The 25246-nt window shown below is 33.5% G+C and overlaps 2 protein-coding genes and 1 long non-coding RNA gene across 4 annotated transcripts; 1 reads left to right on the forward strand and 2 right to left on the reverse strand.

Annotated features, from left to right (window-relative positions):
* Positions 1-349: 349 nt before the first annotated feature.
* Positions 350-16045, forward strand: LOC113522774 (coiled-coil domain-containing protein 39). 2 transcript variants are annotated; one of them, XM_026908583.3, is made up of 24 exons: positions 350-672; positions 757-865; positions 1042-1189; positions 1856-2013; positions 2236-2355; positions 2748-2849; positions 3641-3832; positions 4009-4134; positions 4431-4520; positions 4629-4755; positions 5271-5359; positions 5637-5734; positions 6226-6355; positions 6879-7073; positions 7478-7617; positions 7895-7970; positions 8340-8499; positions 9407-9572; positions 10402-10549; positions 11103-11278; positions 11885-11943; positions 12089-12207; positions 12373-12397; positions 13207-16045. In XM_026908583.3, exons 1-24 carry the CDS (start codon positions 545-547, stop codon positions 13317-13319), a joined length of 2994 nt encoding a protein of 997 aa, XP_026764384.2. In that variant the 5' UTR covers positions 350-544; the 3' UTR covers positions 13320-16045. The 2 variants fall into 2 exon arrangements, with proteins under 2 accessions (XP_026764384.2, XP_052753622.1); XM_052897662.1 differs by lacking the exons at positions 10402-10549; positions 11103-11278; positions 11885-11943; ... (1 more) ...; positions 12373-12397; positions 13207-16045 and adding an exon at positions 10257-10369.
* Positions 16046-18172: 2127 nt separating this feature from the next.
* LOC113522567 (ankyrin repeat domain-containing protein 13C-B) lies at positions 18173-20043 on the reverse strand. The gene has a single exon (XM_026908295.3). It carries the CDS (start codon positions 19748-19750, stop codon positions 18419-18421), a length of 1332 nt encoding a protein of 443 aa, XP_026764096.1. The 5' UTR covers positions 19751-20043; the 3' UTR covers positions 18173-18418.
* A 2478-nt stretch (positions 20044-22521) lies between these two features.
* On the reverse strand, positions 22522-24062 carry LOC128201247 (uncharacterized). Its single transcript, XR_008253132.1, has 2 exons — positions 23263-24062; positions 22522-22717 (listed from the first exon to the last, which is right to left on the reverse strand). It is a non-coding gene; the product is annotated as an uncharacterized LOC128201247 (long non-coding RNA).
* Positions 24063-25246: the final 1184 nt, after the last annotated feature.

Below are 25246 nucleotides of genomic sequence, written 5' to 3' on the forward strand. Positions count from 1 at the left end.
TATATATATATATATATATAACCTACATATGCAATAACTCATGAAATATATGTCAATGTATCCTGTGCTCTCATTATTACAGTAAGTTTCATAAGAAATTAACATTTCTTTAATAAAAATCAGAAAGATTTAAAAATAAATGTATAGCACATACATACATCTAACACACATAAAATATATATTATAATATTTTATACATTATTGTTCCGATTATTTTTTTTTAACGGTTTTCAGAATACAATTGTCTTTGTCAGATATTGCATATCTATGACTCTAATTTACATCTTTGTTAACTGTCATGATTGTCATAATGACAGGACCTGTGACTTTAGTCAAACTGTCAAACAAAGTTTAATGGCGGTGAATTTGTTTTGTTTCTCTATTATTAATCTCATAATTCGTATCTAACATACAACGGACCTGAACAGTATCGATCAAATAGGCAAATATCAATTGTTTGGTTGTACCAAACAAATTAACATCGTCACCTTAGTCTCTTTATAGGAATTTTATTCTTTAATAATATTTATTTGATATTTCTAATATGACAGAACTAGGAAAGGTACCGGGCTATATGGCTCAGCTATTGGAAGAACTCGGCTGGAATCAAGGAACAAGAATTCCTTTAGCGGATCCTGATAATCAAAATTTGGAAACATTGCTTATTAGTAGGTAAGTTTTGCACCAGCAAATTTTTAAATTCAACTTTTTTTTTTTATTTGAAAAAAAAATACAAGGATTAAATTTTAATTACAGACAAAATGAAATACAAAAACTGAAGGAGGCTCTTATTCTGCAAAAACAAAAACGTGAGGATCTTAATAAATATAAGGATTATGTCCATTCTGAATATCAAGAGAATAGTGTAAGTATTTTTTGAGTAGTATTAAGTATTCTTATTTAAAAGTAAATTTGTTTCCTTGAAATTAGATAGCATATTACTCTTAGAATATAATCTTAAGTACTCCAATCTTCATATGTTGTTTATACTTTTATGAAAATTATAATAATCATATTTATAATATGTTTATTACATTCCAGAGACTTCTTTTTGCACACAAGCAACAGCTTGAACAAGAGGTGAAGTTAAAACAATTATCATGCAATGAAGCTGATCGCCTTGATAGGGATATTGTTGATAGCAATAAACAGAGCAAAGAAATTAATGAGCGCATTAATAGACTTCAAGGTATATTTTAATATTATTTATAATTATTTTTATTTATTTATTTCTCTTTATAATTTCTTTTTTTTAACATTTCACATTGAGGCAGTGTTCAAAATTCATGTACTGCCTGATTCATTTCCTGTACTGTTTAGTTTGTATTAATTTTTATATTATCTACTCAGCATTACTTCAATGTGACATGTCCATTTTTAATGGGAAGTGTACTTTTTTGTGTATTGTCTGTACCTAGTCACAAAACTATGTGCATAAATATAAAAGTATATATCATGAACTAAAGGGATGGTTAGCAGAAGAAGAATTTGTATAAAAGTATTTTGCATTTTATAGTTTACTAGAGTGGGATATATTAGTGAAATTACAGGATGAAGTGGCACAATTAGTTCATGGGGCTCAAAGTGTAATCTATAAAGTTCACTGTTCATTGTTCTTCTATAAAGGTAATGGTTGTGAATTTACTTTCTGTCAGTTCACTTATCATCTCAAGAAATAAATTCTATTGTAAAAAAAATATTATACTTACTGTGGCACCTCTACATTCATTGCCACTCTAAAGGATTAAGATGTGAAAAGGGATATAGAGGATAGAGATTCCTAAAAGTAAGAATTTACCTATAATCATTCCTTTTCAAGTTACATTGTGTTACCAAAATACTGTAAATATTTCAGTCAATATTGCACGGCTCTTGAAGAAGGCAGACTCTCTTAAAAGTGAAGTATGCGGCGAATGTGGCGCCTTACAAGAGTGGCGTGCAGCTCTCGAAAGGAATGCTGGAGATATTACGGCTATAGAACAATTCACAAAACAAGACCTTTCTAAAGCTAAGGTGATTAAACAATAGAGACTGATAATGATTCATTTATTTGGAATATTGACTAGAACTAACCTTTACATGTAAAGGAATAAGTATTTTTAAGTTTCCTACTATAGAGTATATAATAATACTCGGACCTACAATAAAAACATTAAGTCTAGATTTATTAACAGTTATTAAATAATACTTATTATTAAAACTAAAGTTTATTTCATAAAATTTATTTGTTATTAGGCATTGGAGACCAAGAGACAAAAATTGAAAGTGGAACATGATCGTATGCACGATAGACTCAATCAGCTGGTTTCTAATCTTAGCGCTGAGGAAAGGGCTTGTGAGAGGATATCTGTGCAGGTATATTTCAATCAACTTTAAAAAAGAAGAATTATGAAAATATATCTACAGTACCAGCCTTAAGTGGCGCCAGAAATCATGCATCAGTGAAGTATCTATTAAATTCGACAGTGGTATTTTTTACTAAGCTGTAATAAAAAACTAAAACTATTTAAAGCATCTAATGCTATGGTATATGGTCAGCACCTATGGCAACCATCTTTTTTACCGTTGGTCGGGTCGCCGTTAAAATAATTAAGTGTTGCAACATACACATATATCAATTAATTTCATATTATAGTGATTAAGTAAATATGATAAATTTGCATCTCATAGATTTTCATTATTCATTTGTGTTCTCCAAACATGAAAACAATTTTATTACTAAAATGCTTGTGTTCTTGATTATCTAGGTGATGGAAGGCATGGAACAAAGGAAGCAGATGATGACCATGTGGACCAATGCCGTTGAGAATTTGAGGCAGCGCGACACTGACATTAGACATATTAGAGAGGTAAAATAATCTATATGAACTTTGGTCAAAAAACTAAGAGATTAAATTAAATTACATTCCATAATGTTACACTTTTATACAGTTAATAGATGTAATATAGTCATAATGATTTAATCTTTAAAATAAGCAGTGACAGCTCAGTTAGGTAAAGCATGACTGCAGGTCCCAAGATCTAGCCCTAGGCTGTCTCTGAATTTTAAATTTTTTTATGCAACTTAGAATAGCAAACAGGCCGCACGGCTTCCTTGATAGAAAGTGTTAATGGTCACTTATAGACATGAACAGTACTCTGGACATAATAAACGTAATAAACCCTTCATGCATTGCCATTTCTGAGGATAATGTTGGTATGCCTCTGTACTCTGTTATTTAATTACTATATCCCACACTTCAAGCTAAAATACAGCCATGCAAACACAACTGCTTCACGGAAGAAACAAGAATGGCACATTTGGATACCTCTGTTTTCCACAAACAAGACAACTTTTGCACAAAGGTGCACGGTACCTTTGCTAAAATGAGAGGTTGTAACCTTTGTAAGATAATTTTCCTGGGTGACTTGACCCCTTAAAAAGGTCTCAATAGGTAAAAATAATACATATCCTCAAGACATATCTTCGCGTATAGTTAAAAGTTGCATTCACATATTGGTGCCCACCAGATACATATGAGGTGGGCATAGTCCGGCCCCCATTGAATACACCTATGGATATAACAGACAAAATTGAAAAAAAAAAAAGAAAATGTGCTTCCTTTTTATAACATTGTTATAAAATAATACCACTTTTCAGGATTATGCCGTGTTAGAAGCAGAAGCTAATAACATCGCGGAGCAGTGTCGCGAGCAACAAACGTTTTGCGACCAACAGCAGGGCAACAATGCAGACGCACAGCGCGACAACATGGCGCTTGCGCAGCAATTGAGCAACGTCCGGATGGCCTTCCAACAGCTCAGTGATCATAATATGACTTTAGACAGTGACGTAAGTAGCTTAATCTCACTCTGCTATTGCTTAGTAGAATATTATAATAATATAATAAAGTTTAGAACAGACAACTGAATCTTTTTTATTTTTATAATTGATATTGATTTAGTTTTCACTACAATTTCTACTGTCTTATCAAATGTCTACATTTTAATTTTCTTTAATTCGGGCAGGTGCATTGCCTACAACGGGAGCTTAGTAACATGCGGGGCATATCAGAGAAGCTTCACATGGAAAACCGGCAGATTATGGAGGAACAACATCGAAAGGATATATTACTTCAAACAATTGTAAACAAGGTGCTTGAAAAATTTCTCTACATACATATTTTCAAGTCAATTTTGTATTTTATTTTATTAAATATATAATTATATTTGACAGATTCTTATATAAAACTGTAAATAAGTAAATCGAAACATTCATCCGTTACTGGATTTATTATTAATACTACTAATAAAAATGTATCAATAATACTAATAAGTAAAAAGGAAAGGATTGTTCACGCTTGGTTTAATTATTAGTTTGTTTATATTCTTATTAAATTTTGTTGAAACAGATTATATTTGATTTATATATTACTTGCTTTGTGTTACAGATAAGAGAATTAAAAGAAAAGTTGACGGATTCACTAGATAGATCCAAGTCATCTGAAAAAAGGGCTAAAGAACTAGAGGATATGTTGAATGTGAGTATATCAGGTTATTTTAATTATTATTTAGCATATTGGAAGTGTTGAGACTTCAAAGAAGACAGTCTTTCGGTTGTCATTTATTTATGTATTTTTTTCAAATAGGAAGAGGAGCGTTACGCGAGTCAATTGACTGTGAACCAGCAACGGGCGATGCATTGCTCCTTTGTCGAACAACAGAAACTGCTTGCTCTTAAGAATGAAGAAAAACTATTTCACATGCAACTCAAAGGTAGCAAGCTATTTGTTCTACTAGGATTTTAAATAAAATGACGTCATCACAGAAAATACTGTACTGATAATAACATCTCTCGTGCATTAGTCTTTCTGAGCGCTAAGCTGTTATGTTTTTATGCCAGAGATTAATATTAATTATATTTATAGAGTTAATAGTATTACTCCATACAATGGATTCGTTCCTTACAATTCTCTTTGACATTTAAAAAAGGAAGGCGTCACGTTCGGTAGAAACTATACATACCTACATATATATTTGTATGTGTCTAAACAATATTTGTGTTTGCAATAGTGACAGTTGTGAGTTATATATGTTTTTATATGAAGTGCCATACAACATCACTCACATTCAAATAAAACTCTTTGGTTTTAATAGAAGAAAAAACTGTTTTTTATTACTTATTTATTATACATACTTGCATACAATAATTCTATATAATGTAATATATAAAGTTTTTTTTAAATAGCATTTTTATAACATATTGTGTATTTATATTGCATTGCTTGCAGCTTCGAAGGCAATAATATGTAAATTGGACACGAAACAACGCAGCGTACAAAGAAATTTGCAGAGTCAAAAGGAGTCACTATATGCTATTGTTAGTACAATATACATTGTGTAACACACAAGTAATTAGTTATGTAGCTGTGTGAGTGTGTCACTTGGGATTAATATTATATTATTTAACATTTTAAAATTAAGGAAACCAATTCTAAAATTGTGTACTTTAAGCTTATTTGTTTAAGTGTATTGACCGCCAATATATTTATGAAACTTAACATCATATGTTACATTATGTTAGTATATTCATACACCGAACTGTTACATGTTGCTCTTATCTGAGCTGTTAAATTTCACGCTTATTTTTGTTCCAGTGTTATCAAGTAGAGACTATAGGATCTCGCGTGGCACACATGGAAGGGGCACAGGCGGAGCGTGAATGTTCCGCGGAGTTAGTGGAAAGAGAGAACAGGTACAGTTCGCAGTAAATATCTTGAACAAAAACTATAGACAAGATCTGCTCAGTAGACCACTTTTGAGTACAAAGAATGATTTTGACATGGTGATCCCGTACAAATAAATATAGTATCTAATGTTCTATAATTTTGGTGATTTAGCTGTTATTTTGCGGCCATGCTATAGCAATTTAGACACCGGACGGTAATTAATAGGGAAGTCACCCAGACTGGGCCTATTAACTCTAGGCTCGGGGTAGCGATCGATTAATAGCCTAATTTGTGTTTCGTTATTACCAATTAACTACATTCGTTTAAAACCAATTAAACTTTAAAATGTAAAAATAATTAGAATTTATTTTGTTCATAACCCCTGCCACATCCTTTTCGAGCTTATATTGTGTGCGTGAACTTCCCTGTCTATCACGCGCTAACATACTATTTTTTTTTTACATTATCAATTTATAAATTTTAATCTAAGGAGTTATTGAAAAAATTGATTTCTTAGGTTGAAAGAGGTATGTGCCCGTCACGCGACGCGCGTGGCTCTACTGGAACGGCACTCGGCGCGCTTGCTCGACGACATGCGCCGCCTCACGCGTGACCTCGAACACAGGAGCGCCCACCATGCCAAGTTGGTATGTGAACAACGCTGTACAATGGCACACAATGTTATAATTGTAGTAGTAATGATATAATACACATGCGACAGCAGATAAATCCCTCTTACTACCGTATTAAGAATTATAATCGCTATATAAAATAAAAAAAAATTGTAAATATTACTATGTATCTTCTTAATTTATTTAATTAAAGAACTATTGAGGTCAGAAGGGAAAAATGTTAGGACACTTGATACGACACAATGAACCTATGAACATTATAATAGAAGGTAAGATAGATGGAAGGAGGGGAAGAGGGAGACCAAGGCATAGTTATATCAGGCAGATCAAGAAAAAAGTTGGTGTCGTGTCTTATCAAGAGGTGAAACGACTCTCAGAAAATCATAGTGAGCGGCTCTGAAATAGGATAGATAAATAGCTTTTTAATATTTGAATAGTTATATCAGATTGACAACATTTATTCTATTTTCATTTATAGATCAAGAAAAAAGTTAAAATAAGAGAAATATTAACATAGTTCTGTTTTTAATAATTCCAGCAAAGTCGGCTGAAGTCATCTATGCTGAACGTGGATGGTGGCGACAAGGATTTGCGTGCATCCCGCGACGTGTGGCGGCGGGCGCGCGTCGAGGAGGCTCTGATGCGACTGCGGGTCGCGCAAGCGGAACGAGCGCTCGCCGGCCTCGACGATGCTGCCTTCACGCTCGACAAGCAGCGGCTGCAGCTCGACGCGGTATGATATTAGTAGCACGCAAGCAGCGCTGCAGCGGCTGTAACTCGATGTGTAAGATTTACCAGTATTCGTCCAACGCTGTAGCGACTGTAGCTCGGTATGCTAAGGTTTTACCAGTATTCGTGCAACGCTGCAGCGGCTGTCCTATATTGAGTGTGTACACGACAATCAGCGGCTGTAGCTCAATGCTGTAAGACATGTGCAGCGCTGTAGTGGCTGTGTAACATGTAGGCGGATAGAGTACTCGCGAACTTGATGTCGCATTCACACTCGACAAGTACAGTCTGTATTCGAAGTTAAATAGTATAAAAAAAAAAACCAAAACGCGAGCCATTTATAAATCATTAGAGTTATGAATGACTTACATCTTGGCAGAAGTATTATATTATAAAATTTGAATATAGGCAATGAACGAGCGGCTAGTGGAGATAGCCGCGCGACGAGACATGTTCAATGTTCAAAAGCGAGCCCTGCTCGAGGACTGCGGCAAGCTGCGCAGCGAGATAAAAGAGCGCGAGCAACGCATAGAACAGCTCAAGAAGAGGTGACACGTTTTCTACAATTACAATCTGGAGACTGAAAACTGATTCCAACTAGCTTGTTTTGCATGATATATTTTTTTTTTCAAAATTTTAATGTAGTCGTATTTTTTTAATGGGTGATATTGATATGGTAACCCCGCCTACGCTATCGAGTTCGAAATAAAAAAAAAAATCAAATGTTACACATACAAAAAGTTTTTTTTTTTGTAAAATAATCTAATAAAAAATTGTTGTCGTTCTTATATTAAAATGGTCTCTTATTTATCTGTATTATTTCAGGTATGACATATTTATAGGATCACTCGGCAAAGACGAATGTGGACAACAGCTTTCGGTGACATTCTTTAAAATAAAGGTATAACAATTTGGTAATCATCACATTATATCAGCCATTAATTTTCTACTGTTGAACATAGGCCCCGCTCTATTTTTTTGCCAGTAGTTGCCACGGTCGGACAAGTCGCAACCGCAGTTGGAGATGTTTATTAAAAGGGACGCTGCTGCTCGTCCCTCGACCATTAAGTTCTCTTAGTCGCCTCTTATGACACCCACGGGAAAAGAAGGGGTGGCCTATTCTATGAAACAAGCCTTTGTTTAATAGATAAAATGCAATGCAATGCCAGCCCGAGCTATTGGTGTGTGCTAGCGGGGTTATTAGTAAATGAGGGTAGGTAGAGATGAAGTGAACATGTAACTGCGAGTACATGTTACGATCGGCGTGTAGTTCGCAGCGGATCGTGCGGAGCTGCGCGCGCGCGGCGCGGCGCTGGACGCGGAGCTGTCGCGGCGCGCGCGCGAGCTGGCCGCGCTCGAGCACGTGCTGCGCCTCGTGCACGCCGCGCACGCGCACTTCGCGCACGGCCTCGCGCCCCTGCCCGACCACAGTGCGTACTACTAGCTAGTTCATCAGCGACCCAGTCCGGCCTCGAACGGGTACATAGTTTTCCGAAATAATATATAGGGAGGAGAGAATTGTTAGTAATGCGGACTACTTGCCCCATTACTAGCAATATACTCTATCAGGTCGACCTCTACGTGGCCTTCCCTAAATATCATCATGCTGAATTCCAGATGTATTCATTACGATGTTCTAACTGACCTATCTTTTCACCCTTACCTATCATCTATTATTGGTGCCCCGCCAGCGTATACCATTTGCGCAGGTGGGGTTACCATTACATTATCATCCGTTAAAAAAAAATATGTACTCTATGTTACTCGATTATAATGTACCTTTCTATACGTGAAAGAATTTTTAAAATACGTTGAATAGGTTTTAAATTTATTCATTACAAACATTCGTCCGATCAAATCTTTTCTCTTTCTTAAAATTAGTGTAGATTTACTACCAATCGATAGATCCTTAAAGCTCAAGATAAGCCGAGTAAAGACTCCCTTTCACTCCGGCGTGCTCCGAGAATAACGACTCCCGGGTTAAGGTCGTTTCTGTTTCTTGGTTTTCTTTGTTCGAGGTGAATGGTGTACGTAGCTATACGAAAATTTCAAAGTCTCCATACATTTACACAAATGTATGCTTTCCTTTTTTATATGACTTTAAATGGCGAACTAGCTTACGGCCCACCTAATAAAATGTGGCAACAATCACCCATAAAGAATATGATGTGTGTCCGTACTCTGTAATTTCACTGTCATAACTCCGAAACGTGCAAGCAAGCTTGCTATACTATACTGTGATTTTCAAGTTACTTAAAATTAATAGGTATTATTATGTCTTTTTAACGTCTAGTAAATAAGCAAACAAATAAAAATAAACGTAATTCTACTCGCCAGCACCCGAAATAGAGGAGCTGAATGGTCTGACAAAACAATACTATGAAATGCGCGATGAGCTCAAGGGATTGCACGCGGAGATAGCGGCGCTAGAGCAGGCGGTCAGCGACACCGCCTCCCGCCTCACCTTGCTCTCCGATAAATGCAAGCAACTTACGGCCAGAGAGTAAGTCATATTGTAATAATAATCATAACACCTTTCTTTATTCTTTATTGTACACAATATTGATTGTTATTTTTGGACATATTAATATACATTGTTAGCAATATATCCTGGCAGTTCCCCTTGGTAACCATCGTGTTTTCGATCGAGTCAACTGACCTGTTACATTCTCATCTATCACCGCTCACGATTATGCGGATAAAAACTGATTCGGTTATATAGTTTTTATAACTGCCGTTATAATATATAATAAAGTTATTACTAGAGAACAATAGAATTTAAAACAATATTTTTTAGGATTTTTGTGTTTATTCCGTCTGTCGTCAGGCAAAAATTACTGCACCAAATTGAATGCGTTTTTCACAGTTGTATTCCTGAGGTTCTAACTTAAACTGTAAACTGGTGTATGTTTTATCAAAAGTACCAAAGTAGATATAAACGTAGTTTATTTTTTCCGCGAGCAATAAAGAGTAAGAAATAAAGCTAAATTGGTAATCGTAATTTTCAACTAAATTCATAGAAGTATATTATTTTTTAAGTAGCTATAAATACTGTAGAAAATACGAGTAATTTGTTAAATAGTAATATTTATTGACAAAGATTGGTCTAGTGTAAACTACCTTATAATTGTATCGATAGTGTAACGCAAGCAATATTTGATTTAATGTCGTATCTTGTTTTCCTTAGGTTGACACTTATTGGCTTCAGATCTTAATGAATTTCACACAAATATGAAGCATACAATGAAATTTCGGACCAAAGAATGAACTATTCACCATCGAGTCGTACAGTTCAGCAGTAAAAATTTATACTTTTCTGAATAATCGTACAGAGTGGAGACTGAAAACGAGCTAGAGAACGCAAGAGAGCGTATGTTGCGACAGGAGAGCAGGCTTCATAACGCGCGAGAGGTCGTCAGGCTCAACGCCAAGCGGGCGCAGAAACTCGTCGAGGGAGTCGACGACTGGAGAACCTTTCAAGTAATTGCTTAAACTTTTGACTACTTCGCTCTGTAACAGTTGCCAGGCTCCTAGCGCCTGACATAAATCTTTAGTCAATATTATGAAACACTAGAAACCTATCCTGGCTTCGCACGAATAAAAGCACCATGTTATTCCTGATAATGTAGCTTTCTATAGGTGAATGAATTTTTAAAGTCGGTTATACAATTTTATTAATATTTCAGTTTATCTGTAACATGCAAAAAATAATAATATTAAAATTCTTTATAATATTAATTAAAATTTTTTGCTATGATCATTAATTTTAAAAGGTTGTATACTTATGTTCTATATAGTTTTATATCGAAAAAGACTTCATACAAAAGTCTGCTCGAATACCTTTGCTTCACTCGTGTTTTTAGCGCTTAAGAGTTAACATTGTCAAAAACAGCCTTCTTGGACTACTTCGCCGATAGTTTTAATGAAATTTAACTTAAAATCATTAATTAATTTACATTAAAGCCAATTTTACAACGAAGGATGCTATTGTCATTTCAACCTAATTATTTGTTATAAGAATTCGTATGCATAGATGGCGCTGTGGGTGCGCGACTACGCGGAAGCAGCGCAAACGGCTCTACAGACTCTGGGCGAGCTGTGTTCAGCCACGAACCAGCAGTACTCGCGCTTAGCGGCGCTATTCGCTTCCACCGACTTGCAGCGACACCTGTCCCCGCATCAACGTCGTCTAAACCTGTTTATAAAACGGTAATTATAATTTCAGAATTTCGTATATTTGTTTGATATCTCCAAGTAGTGCAAAATTACAATATTTTTGAAAAATAGCAATGCATGAGGGGTAGAAGACATACCTGTGATATTCATAGTGCTGTTCATATTTATAAGTGGAGGTTACACTTTCCATGAGATTAACTTTCAGTTTCTTTGCCATTCTAAGTATTATAAAAAAAAAAAAAAGTTTTTGTGTGCATACATTAATTGTATAAACTCATTTGTAAATTTACGTGTGTCATAAATGGCTCAAATAAAAAGTTTATCTATCTATCTATGTACATAATTTTGACGATTTATTCCATTAAATGAAAATAGGATGTTTGTTCTGTTGAGAGGCAGCAACTTCAGTGACAATTAATGGACCAACACGAGCACAAATATTATTTTTCTCTGTACAACAAATAATTGTTTAAAAATATATGCAGTCTATTCTATGTTCTAAAAACATGATTGATGTCGCCGTTTTTATGACACGAAATATACTTGTACTTATATTGAGGTAAAAATTACTAATTAATTAAATTTTTTAATAATATGATGATAAGATCATACAATATTATTATTATTAATTATTCACAGAATTTTATCAGACACAGCAACAACTACTCCTTCTAAAGAGGCCGGAGTTGAATTGGAAGGTAAATGTCAACAAATATAACTTTTTACAATATTTTAGTTTGCTGTCAGAGCACTTTGTTTAATTTTTACTGAAAATTGTCAGATAACTCCGACGGTGCCACATTTTAGGTAAGATTCGTTATGAACCCTCTGCATTTCTTATAGAGTCAATTTTCTCGTCATCGACCGAGTCGACGAAGAGCGGCGTGAGTATCGCCAGCGGGTACACGAAACGTATCTCCTCATTTCGAAGAAGCCTCGCTCCTAAGGTGCAAGAAAGTGTTGTAAGTATACATTTATTGATGGAATACTTATCACTACTATAGTAGTTCTATTCTTTCTTTTTATACACAAAGTAAATAATAGAAATAAATAATAAAAATAAATAAATATGCCTTGTCGTCCATTATCGTTATGGTAATATAATTTATCTATTATTTTCTTTTCAGCTGATTGATGATATTCGTGAACAAGGTAATTTTATAATTACATTTTATCATAATATGCGTGTACGATATTTAGTACATATCTAGATGTTTGTAAAATATTATATCAGCCGTAAAGTATCCACTGTTGAACATATGCCTTCTCCATAGAAGGAGGGTTCTGCAAGTAGTTGCCACGCTTGCCAGACAGGTTGGTAACTAATTTTTTTTAATATATGATAATGAAATGGTAACTCCTCCCGGTAACTAACGGTATACGCTGGCGGGGCACCAGTGAGAGATAATAAGTAAGAATGAAAAGGCAGGTCAGTTAGCCCGTCGTGACCACGATGGTTTCCACGGGGAACCGCGCGGGGTGGGTTGACCTGACAAGATATGTTATCAGTAATGGGGTTGCTAGTCGCCATTACTAACAACTCCTCTCCTTTCCATGCTTGATGTGACTTACTGTTATTGTAAGCGTTAACCCTTAAATACATGAAGTTTCAAATTTGATACCGGGGTTTCCATTGTTTCATTGTTAAATAAATTTAAATATTTTGATTACCGTAATGCCTAAAGTATCAAAAATGATACCAATTTTTTTTTTTCAAAATAAATATAGAAAAATATCGTTTTGATTTTTTTATTATTTTTCTTATATATTCAATCAATATATGCAATCGACTTATATATTTTTTAATTTGATTTAAAAATCAAGCTTTTAAGGGTTAAAATATTTTGCAGTGGTGGGTATAATACTATGCTTGTCAAGTTAGAAACATGCCTGCCAACCCCAAATTGTATTATACAGCATGACTAATAAGAGTTAATATTCAACAAACGTTATATTTGCAGCTCGAAGGTCGACAGTGTCGTTGCGTGTAGTGACCCTCGGCATGGAAGATTCCTCGTTTATGATGGGATCCAGTACCAGTACCAGTACCAAATCACGCAAGTCACTGCGATGATCGTTTATGGAAATGGATACGTGTTTGAAAATTTTTATGATCTATTATTTGTATGAGTATTATTTGATCCGAGTATGTAAAGCGGATTTTTAAATTGTCATAAAAACCTTATTGGGGACGGTGAATATTTATGATATGTATTTATAAATATTTTTAAATATCTATTTGATAAAGTAATCTGAAAATAGATACTTCAGTCCTTAAAACCTCGATCTCTAAAATCAAACCTAGTCATGTTATAAACCAAATTTATTCGAAACTGTCAGTCTTTTAAGTAGGTACATAGTGTTAAATAATGTACATAATTTTTTTAAGGGATTATAGGTATTGCCGCGTGGATTTTACACTTTTATACACACACAATTTTGGAAAAATATTCTTATCATTTCACAAGTCAGCTAATTCAATAAGTTACTTACAGAGTACTTTGATTATGCTCGACTAATAAAAATGTATATTTGGTATGGACGTATTGTGGAATAATTGTTTGTATATGAAGTACTATCGCTTCTTCATGTTTTTTTTTTATATAACTTAGAATGGCAAACAAGCTGACGGCCCACCTCATGGAAAGTGGTAACCGTCGCCTATAGACATGAGCAGTACCATGGGCATAACAGATTATACTGTTTCGCCCATGATAACCCCCATGCGTTGCCATTCCTGAGGACTCGGGTGTTATTTCTCTGTAGCCATTAAATTTACGGCATATCCCACCCTTCAAACCGAAACACAGCAAACAACTGCTTCACTGTTTAAACACGAATGGGACAGAGGTACCCAAGCAATCGACTTTTGTACAAAGTCTCTCTCTGGTGCTTAGTTTGGTGATTAGTTTGTTATATTAAATTCAATATTATGGTTAAGTTGGTACTTGTCGAAACTATAATCATTGACATTGTTATAGGTATTTTAAATGTAAACCGTATTATTCACTTCTTGATTAAATTTTTTATAATCTTTCATTGTGAACGTACCGAACGCTTTTCTTAAACAAGGTTCTCAATTTGACAGGTATTTTTTTTTTAGTTTGTAGTGCGCTATCTTACTGAAATTTTAGCCGATTTAGATAATTCTCTTTTTGTAAAATATTAATTTTGCCATGATTACGGTCACTTTTTGCAACTAAAAATTTTAAATTATAATACCACCTATATTTAAATTCTAGTCAATTTAAAGCAAAATTTATATCTATCTAACATTGGTGTTTTATTACTTTAATATATAGTAAAAAATACATCTGCTCACATGCGTATCAAATAAAAAATGCCTTTATTCACTTAGCGAAACAAATTTTTAGTAGAATACTTAGTAGTCCATAGTGCGAAGTATAGATTTACATAGATAATATTATTTGTTGGTATTCTTTTAACACTTCTATAATGATGAGACATTGAGGAGAAAAAAAAAACTATACAATGCTATTTTATTAATTTATTACAACATTTTAAAACGTCTGTATTCCACTGTGTACAGTTTGTCATTTTATTAAAATTATAACAAAACGTGGAAAAAATTGGCAAGAACATAAGATTTTATACATAATACAATTTTATAAGGTGGGATGCAATGAATGGAGTTATTGTCGAATGTACTTAAGTATTAAATTGCAAGTTTCGCAAATAATTTACAACATTATAAATTGTTATCAATAAATCCCTATTTGCGCAGGTACTCACTACACAAGCTGTCTAATCTTCTACTAATGCTAGAATAGAAAGTTTATACTAAGTAGGTAATTAAGTAAGTACATTCTGTGCATACCTACTGTTAGATTTATACGAATCGCTTGCACAAATAGTAACTAGGTATATTGACTTGCAATACTAATGCATACTCATATTTCCTACTACATATTCTATCACAAGTCTACAAATATGAAATGCTGAAGGCACGAGGACTTTGAAATCAATGGTTGACAGTCAAGTTCAGCCTTACATTAATATACATGTAGATTACTAGGTATTTCAAAGTTTTATTGTAATCAATACGTACGAAAGCTACCACATTTTGACATTATTGTAACAGCCTTTATGATAAATCCAAATAAATGGAAACGATTTCGAAAACAGGTTAACGTCCTTAGAAATTTATAACAAAAAATATTCCTTTAGGTAATAAGCCGATTATAAAATCGCTTTAATATTGTAATATTTGATAGCTCTATACAGTGATAAGTGAGATCAAGAGTCCTCCCTACTTCGAATATGGTTTCCTGTAATATTAAGTAAAATACTTGCACATTTGTACCTACAGACATTAACCCTGTCAAATCTAAACAAATTAACAAAATCCATAAAAATAATAATGATTGATAATATAAAAATGTAAAAAATTTGGTCACAAAAAAAAAAACGCACTGACATAATGGTTAATAATGATGTGTCTTTTATTCACTACAGATATCTAAGGGACTACTGACCTGTTTTTAAAAGCCTGCGCAGTCGAAAACAATCCTTAGCGTACACATTATTGGACTACATGTCATAACATACATTTGTCCATGTAAGTATGGTACCTACTGTGGACATAAAAGAGAGATTTTATTCTCCGAAAAATGATCACACAGGCTTTACATTTATTCATTAATCCTATAACCACGGACGAGAAAGTAAGGATCTTAGACCTCTGAATACACAAGTGAAGTAATTACACATCAATCATCACATATCTTAAAAAAAGGGCATAGATAATAAGATTTAAGGGTCGACAATGCAAGCGTGACATACGAGGTGTTTACAGTCTACGGTAAGTATTTACCGTCAGGCAGGTACGACCCTTACAAGCATTCGCTTGTTTGACAACTTAATAATAAATTAAATAAAAAAACGTAAATGAAGCTACTGCATTCTAGATGAGAGACCAAACGTACTGACATGCGTTGGATATCCACTTCAATTTAAAACTTAGTGATACACATACAATCCTTTCTTTTTTCGTCCATGTTCTATTCTAGGTTTGTACATAACTAATTAAATTTTGATTGTGTAGGCCTTTCATGATTGAACCCCAATTTAATTTAAGGCCATAAGGCTTACATGTACTCGTATGTGGTGATACATGGAATTCCTTACTTTAGGTAAATATCTTTAGGCTGATGTCTGAGAAAACACGAAAGTAAATGACACAATATAAATCCTATAGTAATAATAAAATAGTACTAAATATTTCCATTATTAGAACACTAAAAAAATAAGTATATTATTATATAAAACCAACAAGAATGGGAAAAGGTACAGGACATATAAAACATATTACTTTTTATAGATTCTAAATAAGTATACAAACTCCTTATATGCATACAGGAATAATTTTTTTTAACAAATTGCAATGCCAAACGAGCTGATGGCTCACCTGATGAACATCACTGTATAGTTTGTGATGCCCATGTTATCTACTCCTTTTGAGTTACCATTTTTAAGGAGTAGAAGTATTATGCTATACTGGGTAATTTCATTACCACAGCCTGGTTAGATGCAGATTCGTTTCTTACAGAGATACATGTTATATTTAAAAGCTATTATTTTCAGTCTAGATATTTATGCCCAGCAAGTGTATATTAGATATAAACTTGAATAAGCCTCACGGAATACACCGTGCCATCCATAGTAACCCTCACGCGTTACCATTGCGATGTTCTAAGATTCTGGATACGAATTTGAGGCGATTTTGAACTAAAATTGCAATTTGATAATTCTATCAATATTTTACTGAACTATGAAAATTCTATGAAATTGTTATGGACTAATATCATCAATATAATCAAATTGATAATAGAATTATAGATTTATAAGTAATGAAAGAAATATTTTAACTCTTGTTGGTCAGTAACATATTTACACTAATCAACCTTATTTTAATTCTTGATAGCTAACTCTTCAGAACAAATCTTGTAATGTATTATGGTACTGCAAATTTTCTATTCTATTATAAGAATAATATTATTTTTTCATAAAATAGAAGATTTCCAAACTCATTTAGGTTTAAATGTTATCTAAGACCAAAGAGAAATACTGAAAGTTGACTAGTAGAGAATGCCAATATATTTTAGTCCACATAGTATCACATTTTATTAAGTTTAAATGAATAAAATGCAGGTAGGTTATATACAGTAACCAAAAAATGTTAGTAAATCTCAAATGTCATAAATTAATATTATTGATATTGAATTATGATTGAATAAAATTTGAAATTTATTTTCTATAAATACTAATGAGGTGTTCAATGATATCAGGCATTGTTTCTGGCTTTTAAAGACCATTATTAGATTCATCAAAAGAAACCATTTCTTCTGTTTAAAGTATGTGCTTATATATAATAAATAAAAAAACTTAAACTATTGGTAATATCATTATTGAAACATAATGATTTACAAATTTTCCAACATTATATATTAAATTTTATATATTTCTACATATATTACAAGAAAATAAAAGAAGTAAAACAAATAACATAATAATCTATTCCAAATGTATTATCTTCTAGACAAGTATATTGTGTCATTTATTTAACATAAACACATTTCATAATATACTAAATTCAAATAGGTATTTATACATGTAACAAATAATTAAAGTAAAAAACAATACATAAAAATAAAAATCCTATTGTGGACACAATGACATGCTAAATGAGCAAAGAATTGAGTACATTATCCAGACACCCATACTCATTTGACTATTAAACATTAGTTTGTCTTTGTAGTTGATTAATAGGAATTGTAGAAAAAAAAGTACAATTTTAATAATATAGAAATAATCTAAGTGTTGTTTCAAGTATGTTATCTCAAGCAGCAATTGAATACCCTAAGGACATTCTTCAGACACAGATTTTTATTCTAACACTGTTTGACACAAACAACTACATGACATTTCACCACCAATTTTACCTACAAATAAATTTAGCTATTCAACAAACAGGACACAATGGCTGGAATAGGAACTGCCCAAGCCAAACAGCATGGGGAATTCAATGGTGAGCAGACCATGAGTGACTGGTCTGCAACGGGCTCCCTTTACTAGCCGACGTCGTCCACGTTTCTCCTCACGTCGCCGTACTGGTCTCTCACTTATTTCAAACAGTGTTAGAATATCAAAGCGTCATAAGTCAGGGAACCGTAGCGGGTCTTCTATAAAATCGTCTGGTATAATGAACAGTTCTTCAGGTATATCATCCCGAAAATCAAACTTCTGAAATGTTATTTTAGCAGTAACTGTAGGTAAAATTGGTATATCAATCTTGACAGGAAATCCTTTAGGCAATTTCATGGCAACAAATTGACGTAATTTTGCAAAGTGCTTAAAAGGTGCAATAACTTCAAGGACATTCAACAACATGTCTACACTGAGTGGAAAATCATCACTCATAGCTATTGTAGCTCTAAAATTCCTAGATGATTCTTTATAAACTAGTTCTCTACCGAGGCCGGGGTACTGTCCTGGTGGAGATGATATGTATGATTCCCAATCCACATTGCTTTCAGGGGGTGGGTTCAATGATGCTCTACGTGCTGGTTCTCCATTTGTATCTAAATTATGTGTATTACCTTTAGTAAGACTTTCTATGATAGCTTTATTTTTTTGTAAATCATCAGTTGATAAATGTTCTCGCCTCTTACGTGATTCTAAAACTAATCCTGTAATTGTATAAATATCACTCTTATATAGACCAGCTACAGTTTCTTTACGATCTTCTCGGAATATCCAACCTGACTGAGCCCTTGAAAATGCAATACCTTTGGTTGACATCTGTGCAGCCAGTATGTCACTGGACATCAGAATATCAACTTCATCCTCTATTTCATTTTCAGTTTCCTCATACCTGACCCGTTGGTAAACTTTAGCTTTGTTATCTAACACTGTCAGTGATTCACTTGGTGGTTTCTCTCCTTGAAAAATGAAAGATATGTCTCCTCTTTCCCATTTCATATCAGTGAAATCGACTAAAGTGGTATCTAACCTGATTCCTGAGCCCGATTTGTAAATCTTACAAACATCAGAAGGTAATATTCTAGATACTAGAGGCACCCAAGAGTGAAAATCCCATTTGAGTTCCATATAGAAGTCTTGTATTTGAGCAAGAGCTCTAATGAGATCTGGCCTTCTATGTTCCATTTGTTCACGTGCTTGCTGCTTGAGCTTACGGACAAGGGACGATATGGTCTGGCGGTCTCCATAGCTAATAGCTTCCGCAAGTGGAGACCAGCCCGCGAGATTTTTTACTTTAACTGGTGCACTATGGGCTAAAAGGAGTTGAACGCATTCTTTACGACCAAGCATAACAGCCAGATGTAATGCCGTATTTCCATGTTTGTCCTTACGCGTCACATCGTGGTTCCTCAGTAACAATGACAGTTTACGAACGTCTCCAATAAATACACATTCGTGAAGAGGAAATGACTCGTCTTCTTCACTGCAAGTCGAATTAGACATTTCGCACACACTAGTCTTTTAAATCATCACTGGTATATCCAATAATTTGTGAAAACATAGAACAATTTTGAACATATCTAATCAAAGAGATAAGACATATTTTGGTGAAAGTGCTTGTTTTATAGATAGCCAAATATTTGTGGTATTAATACGTCATTAAGGACTCCAATATTTTTATACACCTTACATTCGAAAACATAATATTTATTCGTAATTGTAAAACAAAATAACTAACATTTTCAATTATTTTATCAATTATCGTATATACCTAGTTCCATCCATTTTTTTTATCTCGAATTGACCACAGACTACACAACACAATTTCTAACATAGAGAATTATTGTTAAGTATCATAAACGATCAAATATAAAAGAAATTAATTTTTGCGTAAGTTACAAATATGCACAACTAGTTAGTAACTAGTACTATTTTATAATCTAGTCCCATATTGCTACAAATATATGTCTACTCGACTGCTGATAGCGCTGTTTGGAAAACTGTATTTAACAATTCGTCTAGTGATTAAGAAGTAATCATGCTATTATACTTTTTGACAGCATAATATTTTCACATTTGCATTAGTTGCCAGATATGTAGATACCTAAGTTATTATAGGTTTCATTGTAGACACATAATTTGCAGTCATACGAATCCGGGTATAGACAAATGATAGTACCTGTCTATTGTGAATATCCGAGCAACCGACTTCGGGGATGATTTCCTATAATAGCAAATGCTGTGCAAATAAATACATTTTCTCCGACATAGCGCCATGTGGCAAGAGACTGTATTAATTCATGACAGTAGATTTATTTCACAAACTTATTTTATCACGCAGTACTAGGCTTAGGGTGGGGCTGGGTGGTGTAGTTAGGTGGTTTAAGGGGGGCACCCAGAGACAATCCTCAGCAAAGGGTCGTATCAAATATCAAATTCGACGTTAGTATTTTGATTTAATAGAGGGATTGCCCCCCTAAAAGAAACTGTCTTCTCTGGCGGTATTCCTACCACTTCGAATAGAATTGTATGTTATGCACGTAAATAATATTAATTTACTCTTGTACCACCTACCCACTTCTATTTGTTCTGACATTTGACTGATCAACACGTATCACATCTCTCACTGGTACCCTGCCAGTGTATAATGATAGCGCAGGCGGGGCTACCATTTCATTAGCAGCCATTAAAAAAAACCCTGCTGGTACGGTACACCAATAAAAATCTGGAAACTTCAATACCGTAGAAATAGCAAGGAGATGACCAAGTGCCTTGTTTTTAATTCTGTAATAATATTTTTTTGAACCTATCGTGACGAATTCAACAATAATTAACCACTATGGTCTCCGGGCGGAACCATGTAAAGGTCGACCTCATAGGGCATATTGTTAGTAATGGGCACTAGCAAGTCCCATTACTGACAATTCCTTCTCCCCTAATATAAATTTAGTGTCACATACAACTTTGTTAGTGTATATTTTTGTTCCAATTTGAGAGAAGGATAAGCAGAGGGGAATTAAATGTCGAGAGCGCCTTAGGCAAACACTTCATCGGCGCCCCTCTAACAGGGCATAAATTGTAATTTTTTATTAGTACTAGTAATAATAAACATTGATAACTGAAGTTATGAATTATTTATTTAAAAATTCATATTGGTTACATTCAATTCCAATTGTTAAAAAAAATTACAAAAAAATTAAAAGTTTCTGCTTCTACACTTTTTTACGATTTTTAAAAAAATCGGTGTAATTTAAAAATAGCAATAAGTTTGATTCAATTTTAAGTATTGCTAACGAATTTAATGATGAATGAAATAATTTTTCACTCTCTTTAGACAGGAAAAACACTGCAATTGCTGACTGCAGGTCGATACGCACATTCTTAAGACTATGTTAATGTTTGGGTAAATTGTATAAATATCTTTTATATTGTGTAAGCAGGTGCATAAGTACTTATTGATATGATTAATAATATGCTTTTTTTATTTCTTTGTTTAAAATTCCGCGCGCGATTGTATATAATATAGAGTGTCTCTCCATACAAATGCTTCAAGAAAAGCGGGTCAACTTTTTCATACAATTTTGCGTGATAAATAGTTATGAATGATTCCTTTATAATTTTTATATTTATTGTGTCTTATAAATTCTACACCTTTTTAATGAGCAAACACTAATTTTATTTAGTAAATAATCAAATATAGATAAGCCAAGATACATTGTGTGCGTAAGTAGGTATATAGAACCCTGATAAAAAAAAAACGAGTCAGGTAATTTGACAATTAGCTGACAAAAAGTTGGCCCGTTTTTGGAGTACGATGCTATAGGGCCGATGGTTCGATCTATATAATCTAAGTAAGTAACCTATAAGGCCAGTAAGACTTTTTACTTCAACTAAATGGATCTGTAACAGTTTTTACAAAATATTTATATAAATGATTCTAAATGCTTTGTCAAAAACAAAATTGATGACTGCTGCACGTGAATAACTGAATGAGTAATAATATTATTATTAAAACTGAGCAATAATGTCATCATCATCATATCAGCCGTTAATTATTCTCTGCTGAACATAGGCCTGTCCCATAAGGGCGTTTCACTTGCTACGCTTAACAGGCGGTTTAGCTACCGCAGTTAAGCTTTGGTGACGTTTTAAGAAGGACGCTGCTGCCCATCTCTTGACCATTAAGATCCTTTAGTCGCCTATTACAATACTCACTAGAAAGAAAGGGGTTATCCATTCTAAGCCGGAACCATACGGCGGTAATGTACAACAGCTTATGTAATCAGGTGTATTTATTACAATAAAAGACATTCATTAGAAATCACCATCTAATAATAGCAATAACAAAAGCGGGTACATCATATCACGACTTCCACCACCTCCTTTTGTTATGATGATAGGAGGAGGTGGTCCATAGCCTCCATGCATTGCCGGGTTCCCATAACCGTACTGGCAAGATACAGTGCAAAACTGTGAACAAATAAAAACGTATTGGTATTTAATAATTTCTTGTAGGATTATTTCTTGTTCCTATATAAAGATCCCATATGACGTTTTGCTTTCACGCTATTTTCCGAAACTACTTAACCGATTTTAATTAAATTTTGTAAATGTATATCCCGAGTAATAATATAGATCCAGTTGGTAGTGACAGGGTGCGAAATAACATTTGCAGGTCAGTTGCTCAGACGTAAAAAAACAACACTTAAAATAGAGCTCATTTAATCAAATTTTATACTTTTTTAGCATCTATTAACAAAATTTAATAGCAAAAATGTTATAAAAATTTTTGTAAAAAATATAACATCTATTCTTATAATTGACGTTTCAATTACATAAAATTACATTAAATAAATTTATTTATCGGGGTTGAAACATGTGTATTTGTAACAATATTATGAAATAAATATTAAATATATCTATTTAATATTTATTTGCTGCAGAATATAAATATAAATACTCATATACCTATACTATTTTGAGTTAGAAGGATAAAATTAATAAAATATACATACACTGACGGCAAATAAAATGGAGAGACAAATGACAAGTTTTGTAGTCATGCTTCTACTTTACACTTTAAACAAACACTTATGAATTTAGATTTTCATAAAGTATTTATATACCTACCTGTAATAAATTACCACACTGGTTATTAGCAATATAGTATTGCTCATTACGTTAATTATTTTTTTTTTTATAAATTTTAAAACTGACGTTTGAGCACGTATCAAGTTGCGAAAGCGTACATTTATATCAAATTTTCTTCATAACTAGGTAACTAACACAAGGTACGGAGACATAATATCAATAGTAGTACATATTATTATATTATCTGTGGTAATACTTAGGAATGATAATATGTAAAAGATACTATGCACATCACAGACAATATAATGTTCATTTTCATTGGCGACGGTTACCATTCTCAGCTTGTCCGCTATCCTAAACTACATAAAACAATAATAGTCTTTTATACGCTTTCTGTTTTTACCTAATGGTTAGCTGGTAGAGAATGTCATATGGCATTAAGCTCGCCACTTGTACAAAGTTTTATTGTGCAATAAAGAATAAATAAATAATACAGTTAGAATAATAAACAATAGTAATGTTATATTGGCATAGGAATACACACGGTATAAAATGGGCCACCCCTTCCCTTCCTGTGGATGTTGTAAAAGGCGATTAGGGGTGGCGGGGAATGGGCACCAGCGTCCCTCTTAAAATATATCTAAAAGCCGAACTGCGATTGCCAACTCGCTTGCCAAGCGTGGCAACGATTGGCAAAACTCTGCTTATGGGGAAGGCTTATGTCTAGCAGTGGACAGATAATGGCTAAAATAATAATAAAAAAATAAATAATAACGTTGTCCAATATCAATGTTGTGGTCGTGTTGTAACACCTATTATATTTTATTTTTTTAATTAGCTATTATAATTTTTTCGTTTCCACAAATTTACAATTTCTAGCAGACATTCATAGGTTGATTGGAAGAGATCGCTTTTATGGGATAAGTCCGCCATTGTATTCATTCTTTTTTTAAAAAGTCTGTAGCCTATAATTTAAGACTTATTGTAGAATAAAGTGTTACAAACAAACATACAATACATGTTTATCTAATATATAAAATTCTCGTGTCGCGGTGTTTGTTACCAAACTCCAAAACGGCTTTACCGATTTTTATGAAATTTTGTGTGCATATCGGGTAGGTCAAATTCAAATTTTCACGCTACGATCAACCCCTGTTTTTTAATCGCGATTTTTATATGCCGCAATAGGGTTGCAAAATGACAATCGAATATAATAATTGAAGTACGATATATGTGTAGTTCTAGAAATAATGTTTATGGTAAAACAACGTTTACCGAGTCAGCTAATAATATTAGAATATTGTTTGTTATATTATTAGTATGTTCTTTAAATAAATGCTGTACAGATGAGAGCTTTGAGAAGTATGTGTGGTATTACTTTAAAAGATAGAGTAAGAAACAGTGTGATTAGAGAGAAGTGTGGACTGAAAGTCGATGTAGTGACCAAAATCGAAAAAGGAATGTTGCGTTGGTTTGGTCATTTGGAGAGGATGGATGAAAGAAGAATTACGAAAGAGATTTATCGAGCAAGAATGAATGGAGATGTCGGTAGGGGCCGCCCTAGACGGACGTATGTCGACCAAATAGGCGACGTGCTGAAGAAGGGCCAAATTAAAAGTACCCGTAACCGACGAGCGTGTATGACAAGATTGATGAATGTGGAAGAAGCGAAAGAGGTTTGTTTGAATCGAAGCATTTGGCGTTCCATTGTTTCTGCCTACCCTAATGGGAGACAGGCGTGACAGATATGTATGTATGTATGTATGTTCTTTAAGTATTTAATTTTATAAAATATATTTTATCTTATACAAATTTTAACTAAAACTGCATACAAAAATTGGGCGGTGCAATTTTTTTTTTATATAATAAGAGTGGCAAATAGCAACACATCAGTGGTCCGTCTAATGG

Source organism: Galleria mellonella, unplaced genomic scaffold, assembly GCF_026898425.1.
Source record: "Galleria mellonella isolate WM207_F2 unplaced genomic scaffold, CSIRO_AGI_GalMel_v1 utg38, whole genome shotgun sequence".
Classification (NCBI taxonomy): Eukaryota; Metazoa; Arthropoda; class Insecta; order Lepidoptera; family Pyralidae; genus Galleria; species Galleria mellonella.

What these genes read in the sequence shown, in the direction of transcription:
- LOC113522567 (XM_026908295.3), bottom strand. Translation starts at nt 19,750, where the DNA reads ATGTCTAATTCGACTTGCAGTGAAGAAGACGAGTCATTTCCTCTTCAC.
- LOC113522774 (XM_026908583.3), top strand. Translation starts at nt 545, where the DNA reads ATGACAGAACTAGGAAAGGTACCGGGCTATATGGCTCAGCTATTGGAA. An exon ending in AAGCAACTTACGGCCAGAGA is followed by an intron (nt 9,573 to 10,401) that starts GTAAGTCATATT and finishes ATAATCGTACAG; the next exon opens with AGTGGAGACTGAAAACGAGC. An exon ending in GGCCGGAGTTGAATTGGAAG is followed by an intron (nt 11,944 to 12,088) that starts GTAAATGTCAAC and finishes CATTTCTTATAG; the next exon opens with AGTCAATTTTCTCGTCATCG.